This window comes from Gopherus flavomarginatus, chromosome 6, assembly GCF_025201925.1.
Source record: "Gopherus flavomarginatus isolate rGopFla2 chromosome 6, rGopFla2.mat.asm, whole genome shotgun sequence".
Lineage (NCBI taxonomy): Eukaryota > Metazoa > Chordata > Testudines > Testudinidae > Gopherus > Gopherus flavomarginatus.
In genome coordinates this window covers 85,710,720-85,728,216 of record NC_066622.1, presented here as the reverse complement: position 1 = coordinate 85,728,216, position 17,497 = coordinate 85,710,720, and the positions used below count along the sequence as shown (strand labels likewise).

The window sequence follows — 17,497 nt, the reverse complement described above, 5'->3', positions numbered from 1 at the left end:
AAAAGTTATTGATATAGAATATGGAAAGTAATCACTAGGGATACTGGAAACGTGCAGGAATTTTTACGAGATTATGTTGAATCTGTAATGCACACTCTCCTTGCCTCCTGCCAAATTTTGCAGAGAATTCATAATGTATCTCAGGGGTCGGCAGCCTTTCAGAAGTGCTGTGCCGAGTCTTCATTTATTCACTCTAATATAAGGTTTTACGTGCCAGTAATACATTTTAACGTTTTTAGAAGGTCTCTTTCTGTAAGTTTTTACAATATATAACTAAACTATTGTTATATGTTAAGTAAATAAGTTTTTTTGAATGTTTAAGAAGTTTCATTTAAAATTAAATTAAAATGCAGAGCCCCCCGGACTGGTGGCCAGGACCCGGATAGTGTGAGTGCCACTGAAAATCAGCTCACGTGCTGCCTTTGGCACACATGCCATAGGTTGCCTACCCCTGATGTATCTATTTAATCTGGTTTTGAGAACTTAATGTTAGTAGCACACTTTTCAAATTTATAGAGAAACAATGAGTTTAAAAATGAGCACAGCTAACTATCAGTGACTACTAGCAGGACCAGCTCTAGGTTTTTTGCCGCCCCAAGCAAAAAAATTTTTGGCTGCCCCCCACCCAAGCCCTGGGCTCTCCCCACAGTCCCTTGCTCCCCAGCCCTGGACTCCTCCACCCACCCGCAACCCCTGCCGCCCCAGTGCTGAGCTCTCTCCTTTCCCCCCCACCAGTGTACTCCCCCACCCGCACTCCCCTGCTGTCCCAGCACTGGGTTCTCCCCCACAACCTGCACTCTTCCTGCTGTCCCAGCCCTGGTCACTGGCAACTCGCTCCCAGGGTAGATCATTCAGCAGGAATTTTGGATGTGCATAGAACACAGACAGGATTGGTTCCCATGTGGTTACAGAACTGCAGTAAAGTGGAACAATTTTCAGCTTGTGTGATTGGAGGATATCTGGATGCATACTATAAGACTGTCCTACATAAATGAGGAAAAGTTGAGGTGCCTTTATTATTCTTTTGTTCCATTCTTTGTTTCTATGGGGAATTTGCCAATGCAATATCACTGTCTTCCTTTTAAACAAATAAAAGTTGGGTTTTTTTAAAGGGCAATGACTATTGAAAATAGCAATTCCAGTCCTAAAAACCACTGGGAAGCATTTCTTGCTTCTTCATTTCTTATCCTGCTTTTTCTACAGCAAGTTACAGTGGATCAGTATATTTGATTTGGGAGAAATGAAGTAACAGCTGCCCAAATTGAGCTTGAGCACTCCTGAATTTTGAGGTGTTCAAATCTGGAAGGCAGGTGCTAGATTCCCTTTCTGAATGTTAGGTAAATCTGGAAAGGAAAAGTCAATTTCTGCTTCCATGGCTCAGAAGTGGAAATCCTCCTACGTGCCTGGTACTGTATCTAAAGCTGCCAAAGTCCCCTAGCAGAGCCTCCCTTCCCTTACCTTTCATTGTAAATTCTAGTGGGGTCCACGTACCTCCCTTGCTAGGCTTCAGATAGAAAGGGGCACTGTCCATTTAGTCCACCCAATTCCTTCTTTGTGGGCTGCAAAGTTTAATGCAGTCTGGGGAAGTCTTCTGAAGGGGATATCTGGGGCAAAGCCTTCTACTCCTTGTGCACACTTGTTCCCCATTCACTTTGCCACCCCTTTCGACTTGCAACATGGCTCAGCTATCTGACTCCCTACCCCTCCTTTTCCTGTTGATAGGTGCCAAGGAATTGCTGGGAAATGTTCTTTCTCTGCTCCAGGACTGGCTCTATAAGCAGGGAGCTAGGCAGGGAACTACAGCTCCTAGGGTCCCGTGGCTTCTCAGTTCCCGTGCTGGATCCCCAGCTGCTCCGTGGCTCCGCTTCTGCAGGGTTGTGAGAGGGGGGGAAGTGAGGCTTAAAAAAAACAAACAAGAAAGGATGGCTAAAATGCCGTCCCTGGAAATGTGCCGCCCCAAGCAACTGCTTGTTTTGCTGGTGCCTAGAGCCAGCCCTGACTACAAGGGTGACATAACTAGCTAAATAAAGCTGCTGCGGATTTCTGGATAACAGAGTTGTAAAATAATAGATTGATTCTGCCCTAAGACTAAAATACAGTCAGTTATATAACTTTTATGGCACTTCCACTTGTTTCACAAGACTCCCTTCACCTACTGGAGGAAATGCAAACATCCATACAGCTCTAGGCATCATACCCTTTCCATATATACTAGTATCAAACCTTTATATTGCACCATATTTTCTGTATAAGTCACAATGTACAAAAAAAGTTTTTTTTTTCTGTTTCTGTCCTATTTATCACATCTCTCCATCCATAAAGAAAGGCTCTCTTAGTATTAGATATCCAGCTGTATGGTATCTAGGAATAACTAAGGAAGGGACTTTCCAAAGGGCACAGTGTTGACCTAACTATTGTCTCTGGAAGTTGTGATAAAAATCTCCACTTTGGTGGCAGGAGCGTTAGGCCAACACTGAGCTCTTTTAAAACTCCCATCCCAAAACAAAATGCAATAAAGACAACTTATAAATTATCTAAAATTAGCTTTTCTGTGTATGTTGTGTTCTAAAAAGTCCAGTATCTTATGTGTGTTTTTTCCCAAGCCCCCAAACAAGTCTCATTCTATTAGCAAAGAAAGATTCTTGGCTTTCTGTTGGTGGAAAGTTCCTGGTTCTAACTCTGATAGCTTGTTCTCAGAGTGGGTCAATATTTGAAAGATAAATAAGTGTCTTTATACTGATGACAATAGAGAGTTGTATGTTGTGTCTTTGAGTATTTCTATTTCAAATGTGTTCTGTTAACATGTTAACCGCAACTCCCACTTGGCATCTGTACCTGGGCTCAGAGTCAAAACTGGGCATTTTGCATCTCGTGCACTATCACCATAATAAAGGTGCTGCGATCAAATTAAATGTTTAGTAACACTAATACAGCCCTACTCACTTCAGTAGGGTTTCACAGGTGTAACTGATTATAACTTAGAAAACAATAGTGTTTTAAATGGAAAAGAATGTTCGGTTCTCTTAGCTACGTCAGCTCTGCAATGTCAATGGGAGTAAAGAGAGCAGTCAGAGTTTAGTACATGAGCTGTGTGTATTGGCAGTCAAATTTTTTGAGTAAGATGGTGAGGTTTATGTATAGTCATTCTTCAGAGTAAATTGCACTTTAAACCCTTACTCTAGAACTGAATTTGACTTGTTTAGTATCAATGTAATTTGGAGGAGTAAATCCATATTTTGATGGAGTAGGGGACAATGAAAAGTTTTAGGGACAGATTTTATTTTTAAAAAGTTACACGTTTAGAATGCCATAGACTTCATGATAAGATTTGAAATATTTCCTGGCAGAGATGGACTAGGGGACAAAGTGCAGGTGAGGCAATCCAATGTGCATGATGAATGCAATTTATCCCAAGGTTATCACTATCATAGACGAAGTGTGTGTGTGTGTAGAGAGAGAGAGAGAGAGCAAGATATATATTCAGTCTTAATACTGTTTAGAAACTTAGTACAAAATATTTGGATCTCCATAATCAAATGTTTCAGTGTGAAATGCAGAGAACATGGATCGAAAGTGGTACAATTTGTGGAGAGCTCTTTCAAGATTACTGCCATCTGGTGAGAACTGTGTGTCTCACCCATTTTTGTGGCAGGAAATGGCAGACAGTGCATTGGCACAGAGGGTAGTAGAATTCTGTTTCATGGAAAGTTCTGCAAAATTCAGTGGGTCAGGTAATCATTCAAATTCCTTTCCACAGATATAAGAGATGATTTATTTAATTTGTGTAATGTGAAGTTTCATGTCAGTTGTGGCTGTTGCACAGACTTGGTACAGGAATGATGGGATTGCAAAGCCAAGTAACTGAAAATAATCATTTTTCTTTGGGCTGGAGAGTATTTTTCAGGGTTACATACTAAAATCAAATCAAATCCAGACCTGAAATCAGCAACTGTAACTAACCTATGTGTATAAGCTGTATAGAGCATTAGACATTGTGTTATGTACATATTCAATTAGTTAGAAGGATGCTGTTGGGTTGACTTAAAGCCCAAAATCTAAAATGTGTTTTTTTTAAAGGAATAATTTCCATTGCTTAAAGTATATTCCAGTAAAATTGGTTTTATTTTGTCTGGACCTAAATATTTTCCTGCAGCATTTAGCCATTCAAATAGTGCTACACAGTGTTACTTCATGAGAACCAGAAAGTGAAAATAAGTCTTTTTAATTATACAATGAGTAAGATAAAAAAAAAAAACAGCATCAGTGGTTTAAGATTTAAAAAAAAAAACTTTCACTTTTATCATCTAACGTGTGATTAGTGGCACACACAAATCTATTATTAGTTCAGATTTTAACTTAAAAGTGCCATGACAATAAGTGGATGAAACATAAGGTAAATCAGATTTTGGGTGGGCTTTCTAAATCATGAACTTAGCACTAGGGAAAATAAATTTTCCTTTAGGTCCAAATTTTGCAAACAGTAACTCACATGTTTAGCATCACCACTGTGTGTAGAATCAGTGATGTCATCGACTGCATGACAATGAAGCCCCAGTGCAAGCATTTATACAATTCCAGCTTAATTTCTTTTTTAGTTCCTCTACAATATGCACAATAATACTTCCCTATCTCACAGGGCTGTTGTGAGGTGTCCAGATATCATAGTGACAAGTATCACAGAAGAGTCTATTAATGTCTTTAACATGCAATATATGAATTGAGACACAGCAATTTTTCAAGGGAGAAGAGAGCTAACTACTCAAAGAGCTATTAAGCTCTGACGCTAAAACTTTTCTGCTATTTATAAACAGACAAGAGTTGAGAAACTGGTTTGTTGTCCGTTACCGCAGTTATGAGGATGCTAATAGGCACTTGGATGCTAGGATGATGGAGCTATAAAAGCAACTAGATCAACAAACATTGTATGTCATATATTTTCTCTTTATTAACTTTGTTTGAAGTTGGGCATGTGCAGGGAGTGCAGTGTTGTGACCCACTGATGCAGTGTTGTCTTCCCAGATTTACAGACAAACAGTACCTGCTGCTCCTCATCGCTTTCCAAAGCCATAGCAAACTGAAAATTGCTCTTACTAGTTTTCACTCCTACTACTAGAACCCCCTGTGGCAGGTGGGAAAACTGACAAGAATCACGTCAATTTCATGCTATTAATACTTGTGAAAACTCTGAAGAGCTGCTGAAGCAAGCACTGGGTAAGAAAATGGTAATGAGTAATACCATGGGAAGAATCTCTTCCTCTTCCCCACCAGCTTAGGGGGCACTTGTTGGTTTCTCACCTGCATGTTGCCCCTGGACAGTGACCCTATAAGTGAGGGACAAGGAAAAGATACAGTATCATCTGTTATGAAAAAGATAATGTGTAGTGAAGCCAGGAAAGGAGGGAGCTATAACAAAAGCAATTGAGGGGTAGTAATAAGTAGGGCTTGTTTAATAGTATTGAGTAAATTGACGTGGAAAAAATGGCAAAATGAAGATGGATACACGCATGGGATTAAGTGGTAGCCTGCAAATTTTATTAAACTTTTAGCACAAGGGAGTACTACCCACTCACTACCCATACTTGCCTATGCTAGGTATTTAATGGGTTTCATTGTAGGTGTTACAGGGCTCCTTATCATATAACCCATAACTGGTGCTAGGGTTACAGGGCTCCTTAATGTATAACCCACAATATTGGGTAAGCTCTCCTCAGCCTACCCACCAGGACTCTCTTTGAATCCTACCTAGCACCCTTCCCTCCACGAGGGGGACAGAGGGTGTAGCAGGATTGGGGACCTCGGCCCATGAGGGCCACAAGGTCTCACTCTATCATATGAGCCCAAGGCCCATCATCAGAATCCCAGGTCTATTACCTCTGAGAACTGTTCATTTTATTCTCTAAACCACACTGAAAACCGGCCGGAAGTTGTGACGAGTAAGTAACACCACCCCAGTACCTCAGTTAGGTAACGTGTGTTCCTACTTAACCCCCTGTTGCTTGCAGGTGCTGTGAGGAAGACAAAAAACTCCCTGGTCCTCCACCAGTTTGGCCCATGGGAGAAAAAATTCCTTCCTGACCCCCCGAACGATTGGCTAAACCTGCAGTATGTCAGGTCACGTTTCCATTGCTAGTTTGGGTGGGTAAGGTGGGCTGCTGGAATGGAACTGAAAGAGGTTCCACATGGCCCCTGTGCTGGGCTCAGGAGCGCCGCCAGCTTTTTTGGCACCCTAGGCAGTGGAAGGTCCAGCCCCCAAAATGACGCCCCCGACAGAGGTGGCGGAAGGTCCCACCCCCGAAATACCAATGACGACTGGGGCGGCCAAAGATCCGGCTGCCACAGTTGCCGCCCCCCAAATGTTAGCTCCCTAGGCAACGGCCAAGGTCGCACAGTGGGTTATGCTGGCCCTGGCTGGGCTAAATCTTGGGAGCTGGGGAATGCTGGCCAGTCAACACCCCTCTCTCCCAGCTGGCCAATGAGTGCCAGAGACTCCCATGGGAGGCTATTGTTCCTTGGCAAGTGCTTCTCTGTGTCGCTACTGGGACTGTCCCCCCGTCAATTTCCCCCCACCTGTTGATGCAGGTGGGTGGCATTTTTTAATGGATCTCACTGGTATTCATCCAGCTTTGTAACTGCTCAAATAAGTCTTGGTGTATATATTTGACACATATGTCATTGACAAATATATTTTACTGTTATTTGATCAGCCCAAGTGATAAATTATGTTTTAAAAAAATTAACCTGAAAATTGATTGACAAGGTTATAGTTAAGCAATAGCAATGAAACATAAGTATTTAATTTATTTATATTACAGATGCACATGGCTTTGGGGTGCATGGGGATGCAGGCATTTTGTACTTTGCCTAGTAGGATTATCCTGGAGCAGTAGGTGTCAGGTAATTGATTCAAACCATGGAAGAAAGACAAAGTTTTGTCTTCATCAAAATTATCACTTGCAAAATGAATAATACTAAAAAGTCTATGTAGAAAGATTATTGCTGGTATTGTGCATATGTAATACCACTTGCTTTGAAAACTTGATCCAGATGGCAACATGGTTTTATAGATTGTTTTGCATTGTATCTATTTACGTTCTGTTTTCAAAATTGTAATTGAAAACATATGTGTGAAATATTTTTAAAAAATTGAGGAATTCATTTAGGCATAGTAATTTGTCAGTCAATCTCAATTAGTAAAATTCACAGAATGTAATATCCTTATACTAAATTTACTTATGCATTAAATAGGTCACAACTTTAATCATAAGTCATAACAAAACACACAAATTTGTTGCTTTCAAGTAAAGTAGTTCAGTGGAATTAGTGAAAGCATCCTAGATTCCCTCATGCAGCCATCTGAAGCTAAGCCAAAAATAGTAGATGTTAATTCCATTTCTATCCTAATCCTTTCTGTGCTTGTCTAACAGATTTTGTATATACCCGTAACATATCTACCTCAAATGGCATCCTTTCTTGTTCATGTATCCAAGTGCAGACGTCTTCACATAAAGTCAATGTAAATAATCTAACTAAAATCTTTCACATAAAGTCAATGTAAATAATCTAACTATCTTTAAATAGAATGAACCTCACAGGTGTTTTGTTGAATTTAAAATAAAACAAAGCAATTCCTTCACCCGACACACTGAAAGAAAGGGACTTCAGATCTTCAAGTTCCCCAGCTTTAACTCTGCCTTTATCCCTACCAATGCTTTATATGTGTGTCCGAGTTGAGTTTCTGATCCGCTTCGTCACAAAATGTAAATGTGCCCCATTGACTACGTAAATTACTTCAGCAGTGATCCACATTTTATACATACCATTCTCATGACACCAGTATGGCTTTTGTGAAGATATACATTTTGGTATAATTGCTGGGATGTGTGCCCACTCCTTTCCCCTCTTCAAAAGGAGAATTTGTAGGTACACTGCATGTAACCCAGTATGTGGAAGAGAATCTCTCTGGTGTATATTGGAAGGATGAATGGTATATAGAGTATCCGAGGGGTAGCCGTGTTAGTCTGGATCTGTAAAAGTAGCAAAGAGTCCTGTGGCACCTTATAGACTAACAGACGTGATGCCTCTATGCCATAAGGACACAGTGTATAGGGAGATGATGATGGGTTTTTCTGGACTTTGGACTTCAAGTCTGCAGCATTTTGTAGGCTAGTCACTAGAATGCAGAGTTTTGGAGGGAGGGTGAGTGTGCGTGATCTGAATTACATACCTGCCAATCCCTTGTGATGCAAAGCCTTTTCTTTTTAAGTTTGTGTAAAGTACTGCCTGATGGCATGGCAGACCCATCCCCAGGAGTGCCATTTAATTAGTTCTGCACGTACCTCCCTGCCCCATTTCTACACTTCAGGAGGCTCTGAGATGAAAGGGCTGGGTGCTTCAGTGGTGCTCCCAGCCTTTTGTGTATGGGTTAGTGACAGGGAAGGAGGAGGAGGCAGCTCCTCAGCATATGCGGCAGCATTGACTGGCTGTCCTTCCCCATTATCTTGCTTACTGAGAATGCAACCAGTTAATGTGCGATTTCTCTGTGGAATGACTGGGTTTCCCCCCTCTGCCTACAGGAGGGTCAGAAACCCATAGTATTGGCAGGTCTGATTGTTAGAAGGAAAGATGGAGGGTAGTAGAGGGAAGGTTAAGAAGCAGGAGTGAGCATAGTGTAAGTCACACAACAGTGTACTGTTCACTTGCCATGTGACCACGGGAAAGTCTCTTTGCATCACGGATCCTCAGTTCCTCATTTTACAAATGGAAATAATGATGTTTCTTCTCTTTTGTAAGGTGCTTTGAGGTCTATGGGTGAACGGGCCTTGTAAGAGCTAAGTATGAATTATCAACTCACACTCTCTGAGCCAGAATTAAGATATGTATGTCTATGGACTGAAAGAGACCTCGGGCTATGGACAATATTTGGTGGGTGGGTGATTTGTCATGGATTATTACAAAGGACCGAGGAGAATAGGATCTACAGGTAGAAAGAGGATGTGGAATTGGGGGGAAAGATGAGGATGTTTGTGGAAACTTTCCTTTGAATTTCCTGATATTGGTGGGGGTCGGGGGAGCATGTTTGTAAAGTATATTGCTCTAATAGAGGTTTGTTCATCTTGTTGGAAGGTATATCTTTTACCATCCTTAAATCTCTCTTAAAGTTATTGTTAGGGAGTTTCCATTTTTGTATAATTTTTAATTTTTTTATTCAAGGAATAATAAAGTGACTGTTTCCATTATTTTGAGGTCCTGGGTACCAAGAGCAATATTTATCCTGTATCAGAATCGAATATACATGTATCTGAATAATAACCAAATTTAGACTGCTAACTCAGTAAAGCAACAATTTACTTGCTCTTCATAGAATGAAATAACCACAGATGTGAGATTGGCTTCCTAATCCACTGATGTTCAGTTACTCAGTGTAGCTGTGTTTAAAATTATCTGTACGTGTGGATAGCATCAAGGGAGACAAACACGATTTTATAAAGTAGTTGTTCCTTTTTGGAATTCTATTGAAAACTTAATCATTGAAGTTTTCAGCTGATGTTGTTATGGCAATAGATCATAAGTTCATGTAAAAGTGTTTTTGCCATATTAGTGATTCTGCACCTGAATTTGACATTCAAATCCCCCCTCGGGCTCTGTTGCACTGTTTACTGTAATGTAAAAAGTTTTGGTCATACTTTGATGTGTTAACAGATCTTTACCTCCCAAATCTTACAAGTTTCATGAGTTGTGTCCCTGGAAAAATACCTGTAGACTTCAATGGGAGTAGGATCAGCCCTCTATCTCTACCTTCTTTTTGCTGTATTGGAGACTTCCTCTCATCTGAGACTTATAGATCCTGTGGCTGAAGAAATGGCAATTGTGAAATATTGGTTAGCACAGGGGTGGGCAAATTTTTTGGGCTGAGGGCCACATCTGGGTGGGGAAATTGTATGCAGGGCAGGAGGTTGGGGTGTGGGAGGGAGTGTGGGGTGTGGGAGGGGGCTGTGGTGTGCAGGAAGGGGCTCAGGGCAAGGGATTGTGGCAGAGGAGGAGTGCAGGGTGTATGAGGGGGCTCAGGGAAGGGGGTTGCGGTGCAGGTGTGTGGAGTGCAGGAGGAGGCTCAGGGCAAGGGTGTAGGAGGGGTGCAGACTGTGGGAAGGGGCCCAGGGCAGGGCGATGGGGTGCAGGAGGGATGCGGAGTGAGGCAGGGGGCTCAGGGCAGGAGGTTGGGGTGCACAGGGGTACAGGATGTAGCAGGGAGCTCAGGGCAGGTTGTTGGGGTGCAGGGTGCATGAGGGGGTTCAGGGCAGGGAGTTGGGGTGCAGGAAGGGTGTGGGGTGTGGCACGGGGATCAGGGCAGGGAGTTGTGGTTCAGGAGGGGTGCAGAGTGCACGAGGAGGCTCAAGGTAGGGGTTGGGGTGCAGGAAGGGTGTGGGGTGCGGCAGGGGGCTCGGGGCAGGAGGTTGGGGTGCAGGAAGGGTACAAGGTGCAGGCAGGAGGCTTAGGCCAGGGAGTTGGGGGTGGGTACAGGAGGGGTTCGGGCTCCGGTCTGGTGCCGCTTACCTCAAGCAGCTCTGGGATGGCAGCCGAGCACACTGGGGCCAGGGCAGGCTCCCTGCATGCCTGCCCTGTCCCCAGCCCCGCGACACTCCAGGAAGCACTGAGGCCCCTGGGAAAAGGGGGGCAGAGGGCTCTGCATGCACTGCCCTTGCCACGCCTCCAGATACCCCCCCTGAAGCTCCCATTGGCTGTAGTTCCCCGTTCCTGGCCAATAGGAGCTGTGAGGGGTGGTGCCTGGAGGCAAGGGCAATGCATGGAGCCCTCTGCCCTCCCATCTGGGGGCTGCAGGGACGTGGTGCTGTTGGCATCACGGGCCGGATACAAAGCCCTGATATAGCCTGTGGGTCGTAGTTGCCCACCCCTGGGTTAGCACCATTGGTGTCTTAGGGTCTTTACAGATGTGTAGGAAGACAAAATCCCTGCCCTAACAGTTTAAATCTAAAGCCCTCACCTTGCAATCAGTTATGCCTACGCATACAGTTGTACTCTGGCATTTACTCTTATTCACTTCATTTAGAGTACATTTGGAAAGATATGCTAGCTGGTGTATCTGTACATGGGACTGGGCCCATGTGTGAACTGTGAGAGAGTTGGACCAGTGAAATGTGTTTAAAAAAAAATGAGGTCTCATTCCTATCACTTGCTTCACTTCTCAAGTGCTCTCTGAATGGGATTTTCTAAACACTTTCAGTTATGGGGTAGCAGTAGAGTTGTACAGAATGAGTTATTCATACGGACAGCAAGTGGTTGTTGTCCGTCATTGCCTTCTGACTGTGCACTCCAGTACCTATCATATGTTGCTTTTGTAGCAGATTTGTCATTGGGAACATCATGTTGCTGTCACAGATGATCAGAGTATGAAGGGTATAGCACTGGGGTTAGGTAGAGGCAGTTACCTGAGCACTTTACATCTCTGTGGAGCCAGGACTCCAGAGGTTCATGGCTCCTGCAGCCCTTGCCACCCCTGATTCAGCAGCACTGGTTAATGCCCTCAGTAATCTGGTGTATGAGCTTTTCTCTGAAGTTGGGAGACTAACCGTTGGGTGTGGGAGAGAAGGGTGCCTGAGTAGGGGCTATGCAACAGGCAGGTCTCACAGTCCCAGACAGCAGGGGCAGTGGAGCATGGATTCCATAACTGATCAGTAGACTTCCTCCATTATTGTTCCATCCTTGGACAGCAGCAGAGAGAGTGGGGGACCCTTTGAGGCTCCAGTAGTGTCCCAGCCCCATGTGTTTCCAGCTGCATCATCTGAGGGGACAGTTTACATTTATTAATATTATATATATGAAAGGAATTAATCCTGCTAATTAGTGGGACATTAGTCTGTATAGAATTGGGGGATACAAGCAAACAAAATATGAAAATAAATGATAGGCAATTATTTATTTGTATTACAGGACACTGAGAAGAACAGTTAGAACAGCCTAACTCTGCAGTTGTGCTAGCTGCTGTGTGCATACCCTGGGGCAGTCCCTTCCCCAAACATCTTAAAATTGACATTTAAAAGATCTTGTAAACCCCCAATATGCAAATGATTGGGAACCATGTAAGCACATGAACTTATTCCTGTTACTCTCCTCCTCCTCTGCCAGCCAGAAGAAAGGTGGCTGTATTAGGTGCCCTCACCTTCTCTTCAGGGATTGGGCCATTTCCTGAGAGATGAGCAGAGTATTTTGATCTATTTGCAGGGTATTTTTGTTCTTGTGCGATGAATTTATCAGCTACATCTAGCCTTCTTGTCCCAAAAACTAAAGTTCTTCTTTGAAATGCATTATAATGGCATGAATCATGTATTTGTGATTGATTTCTTGCTTCAAAGCCAGAATATGCAGTGTTCATTTGCTTAAAAGTTCTTAAAAACATTGGGACTTACATAGTCACAAAAGTTAAGGCCAGAAGGGACTGACAGATCATCTAGTCTGACCTCCTGGACATCACAGGCCGTTAATCCCCACCCAGTTACCCAGTATGGAGCCCAAAAACCTGGATTAGACTCAGTATTACAGCCCTCAAAAGACTAAAATACTGTATGCTACAGTAGACAATAGGAGAAGCCATGGTGCACAAATGCCCAAGAGGCTGCTGCAATGGCAAGCAATTGATTTGGTGAGCTGCACCCTGATTATCCTAGCAAGCAACCAATGCCCCATGCTACAGAGAAAGACGAAACCCCCTCCAGGTTTCTGCCAATCTGATCTGAGGCAGAGTTCCTCCCCGACCCCAAAACTGGTGACCAGTACAAGTCTGAGCTAACTCAGCACGTAGGAAAGATCCACCAGCCAACATCCGAGTGAGAGAATTCTCAGTACCATCTCCAAGTTCCAGCCTGCCCTTTTCAGTGTCACATCTCCAGCCATGGCCCTTTTTGATGCTTCAGAGGATGGATGGGGAAACAAACCTGAAATACATTTGGTGGGGGAAAATATTTCCTTCTGGACCTCTACTGACAATCCCCCGAAGCCCTGAGGCATGAAATTTAGGAACACTTTCATCTGTACTTCTATATGAAAAATTACTTTGAGCTGGCCACTTAAATGCATGCTAATAAATTAAATGCTGCAGCTTGATTTTAACTATGTGTTGGTTGGGTAGAAGATTTTTTAAAATGAAAAATGGAGTCTATTCTTTTGAATTCATTCTGCTGTTGCAGAAAGCTGTTCAAATAATTTCACCTCACTTATACATCAAAGTATCTGGTGAGAGAAAGGAAGGTGAATAGGCCAAATAGTCAATGCAAGATGTTGCAACAGCAGGAGAATAGAATAAATGATATTAAAAAGAAAGCCACTGGAAGAAGCTACTTAGGGGCCTGTTAAATCTGGTTAAAAACAAGACTGTTACTATTACAGTTTCTCCTAAATGAGGAAATATTAACATAAATATAAACATTTGTAGGGGTCATAGAGGCAAATAATTCTATACCAGGCAGTAGAAGCAAGTATGTTCTTAACAGAAGTTAGCTAGTTCTCTTGTCAAAGACAGAAGAGTTGTAATATTTCATTTGAAAATGAGTATTTTTCACCTTGCTGTTGGATATTAGCTTCAACAACTAATATGAACTTCTTGGTTCTTCAGGCAATTTGCAAAAGGAAACCCTGGTCTGAGCTGCAGAAATCTTCTGGTTTCAGAGGGGTAGCCGTGTGAGTCTGTATCAGCAAAAACAACAAGGCGTCTTTTATCAGAGAGGTAGCCGTGTTAGTCTGAATCTGTAAAAGCACCAAAGAGTCCTGTGGCACCTTATAGACTAACAGACGTTTTGGAGCATGAGCTTTCGTGGGTAAATAGCCACTTCGTCGATGCATCCTTGTGGCACTTTAGAGACTAACAAATTCATTTGGGCATAAGCTTTTGTGGGCTAAAACTCACTTCATCAGATGCATGGAGTGAAAAATACAGTATCAGGTATAAATATACAGCACATGAAAAGATGGCAGAGTTGCCTTACCGAGTGATGGGGGTGGGGGGGGGTCAGTGTTAATGAGGCCAGTTCAATCAGGGTGGATGTGGCCCATCCCCAACAGTTGACAAAAAGGGGTGAACTTCTTGTCAACTGTTGGGAATGGGCCTCATCCAACCTGATTGAATTGGCCTTGTTAGAGCTCTTCTGCCAACTCACCTGGTGGATCCTATAACTGCAGCCTTGAAGTTTAAATGGCCATGACTGTCTCTCTCTGGTAGGACAGATAGCGGGGGAAACCCAGCAGTAATCTGAATTGTGGTTGGGTGGGTGGGTGTGAGTGTGTTAAGGTAACTGCCAGGAAAGGGATAAATTTAGACCATATACAGTGTGTGTTTGTGTGTACTGCTAGCAGCAGAATAGTCTCCTCTTTCACTTTTTTAAAACAATCTATAAATAAGGCTTGAAAGGATGTTCTGCTTGTTTTGGGGGAGTTGGGGGAGAGAGTTGATTTTTTTTTTCCAGTTTAGAAACTTAAATACAATTTATGCTTTAAGACTTGATGACTGGATGATTTGTGAAAATTATGAGATCACAAGGAACTAAAAGCTGAACAGCTGTGAGAGGAAAGAATTTTTAGTCAGACTGTTGAAAACATTTTTGTTTTTTGTTTGTGACACTACGTGTTTAACTTAGGTTCCTAATAACTTTTCTCCTGAGTGTTCATCTTTGTTTAAAAACCTGCCTTCCCTTCAGTTAAGTTGTGGGTGGTCACAGTGCCTGTCTTTGGACACCGGAAAAAGTTTTTCAGTAAACTCAGGAGAGACTTGACATGGTTGATACTTACTTATAATGTGTAAAAACTCATTCTATATCATGAAGTACAAACCCAATTTGGGGAAAAAATCCTTTGTATAACAATCTTAATGGTAAAAACAAGCTGATCCACTTGAGGATAAAGAAAGATGTTGTATTTTGATCTCTGGAGGCACATGCTCTTGACTATAAAAAGCAAGGGAAGCCTAAGCAGTGGATCCATAGGGATGATGAGTATTTCCTGATCTTGAATATCGCTACTTACATATTCCTTCTTGAATTGTTTTTTAAAGTCTCTTTCCTTCCTGCAGGTCTCTTTTTTGCCATGGCAGCCAACAGCCACCAGGTCCAAACCCATTCCCATCAGGAAACACTAAATTCTGTTTGCCACCATCCCCTGAATCTAAACAGCCACCCTCTGTCTAAGAGCTCCTCAAGTCTGGCATGCATTGGGCAAGTGAGTTCTGATGAAAGACAGAGCAACAAGCAATATCTCAAGAAGAGTCTCAGTAGTACTGTCTGCCAAACACAGGTGAGCGAGAATGATGTGGGAAGTACTCCTAGTTCTGAATGGTCTTCCACACAGTCTGGAATGGTGGAAAGTTCATCGGCTGTCAGAACGACGAGTGATCAGTCACCAGGTGATAATGTGCAGAACAGAGCTACGACTACAAACCGCTTCCTGACTGTTGACCAGACTCCAGTATCCCTGGAAGGAAAGAACACTAAGATGCATGTCAAGAGTAGCACTGTTGAGAACATTTCTTCAGTTTGTGATACACACCAGCAAAGTATGAATAGAATGGAAGGACTGGAAGCGGCAGTCCAAAGAAGCCATTCTGACCTAACATGCAGTTGCAAGCAGCAGAGTTCTGTTGCCCACATGAAAACCAGTGCCACGCACTCTATTATAAGTTCTTCTAGCAGTAGTTCTGATACATCAATGCATAACACATCTTTCCAAAGACCGAGATATGGCTCTGGAACATATGAAAATACTCCTAACTATCAAAACCAGGTGACCCAGATTCTCATGTCACATAGAGACCAAAAATTGCCCACAAACAACTTTGACAGTGGTGGTATAACACATAACACTACCATTTATACAGATCCTGGAACATTTCACACTGCTGTTCTAGGATCACATGCGCCAGGAAGTGGTTTCTCAAACAGGACAATGTGCAGTCAATCAGTTGGGCTTAGTCAAGGTGGCATGACTTACAATAATGTGTCAAGCAGTATATACTCTCCCACAGTGATGACAATTCACAACAGCACTGCCCTACTCTGCAGTGCAAGGCAGGACTCTGCTATGAAGATAGATGGCACTGTTTCTGCCTATTGCCATTCTTTGCCAATACCATCTCTTCAACTCGTTCCAAGGTTGGTATGCTCAGTTAGTGAATCAGGAAGAGAACTGGTAACTCCTGGATACTGTCAGTCCTTGTCTGCTTCAGATATGATGACCTTTCCTAAACTGGTGTCATCTGTTAGTGAATCAGGTCTGGATGCAAAGCAAATCCTGAAATGCTGTAGTGCTCCTGGGGACCATTTGTCTCACGCTCAGCACTGCGTTCAACAGAGCAGAGCTCAACAGGAAATGAAGGCTTCTTACATTGTGTTGCATGACCAGCAATGTGCAGACATGATGATGAAGACTAAAGACACATGGACAATGACCTCTATGAATGACTTAACCAAAGAACTGAAATCTCCTCTGGAGTGCAAAGATGCAGAGGTACAAACCATTTCAACAATGGAATGCAAGTCTGTGGCCACAAGCCCATCTGTTGTAGCTGAAGGTCACCCTCATGTGTTCCCAGAGGTTAATTTAGAATATGACCAAGAGGCCCCAAAGTCTCCAGTACGTGAAGTGAGATGGGATGATGAAGGGATGACATGGGAAGTATATGGGGCAGCCGTGGACCCAGAAGTTCTTGGATTAGCCATTCAAAAACATCTTGAAATTCAAATAGAACAATTCCAGACAGAGCCTATAGAGCTCTCTAGGAAAAGTATTGAGGAGTCGCCTCCAGCTAAAGAGGCAAAGAAAAAGCCATTTAGAACAATGATGCACTCTCTGAGACACCCAAGCTGCTGTGCCCGTTCCAATACTGTTGTGGAGTGAACATAGCTACATGACTGCAACATTTAAACTGTCTTGTAAATAAACATTGAATCTTAAGACTTAATGTAGCTAGTGTGGACAATCTAGTCACTTTAGAATAGGGTGGGAAGCTATGAGTTGACATAAAATAAGAAACTCCAAGGAGATCTATTACCTGAGAACTCAACAAGAAACTCCAAGGAGATCTATTACCCGAAAAAGCAGAAGTTTTGTATATTTGTAGCTCCTTGACTTTTTTGTTTACTATAGTACTCCTCAGTCCTTGTGTATTAGATGGGAATAATATTACAAACAATGATAGACTTTTTTTCTAAAAGACAGATATTTTAAGGTCATGTTATTGTACTTTGTACTTTAATAATTTACAGTTAGGAAAACTTTTTAAAAATACAACTTACATTCTTTAGTGAAAATCCTATTACATTGAAACTGTTTGGGAAAATAGTATGCTAAAAAAATATGACTTAATTGCATTTTAGACTTTACAGAGCCATAAATACCACTTTAGTAATATATAAAGGGCATAATATTAATTACACTGTAATTGCTATATAGTTAATGAATAAGAGTGATCTGTAATATAAATGTGCAGAGTAACTTCAGT

General features: G+C 42.4%; 1 protein-coding gene across 2 annotated transcripts in view; it reads left to right on the top strand.

The window, feature by feature from the left end:
* The window catches only part of GPRIN2 (G protein regulated inducer of neurite outgrowth 2), a 35,714-nt gene extending 18,258 nt beyond the window's left edge, over positions 1-17,456 (top strand). For both annotated transcript variants that reach the window (XM_050958600.1, XM_050958602.1), the window contains one exon: positions 15,074-17,456. In XM_050958600.1, coding sequence (XP_050814557.1) covers positions 15,088-16,893 — 1,806 coding nt within the window. In that variant the 5' untranslated portion in view covers positions 15,074-15,087 and the 3' untranslated portion in view covers positions 16,894-17,456. The remainder of the gene's footprint in view (positions 1-15,073) is intronic.
* Positions 17,457-17,497: the final 41 nt, after the last annotated feature.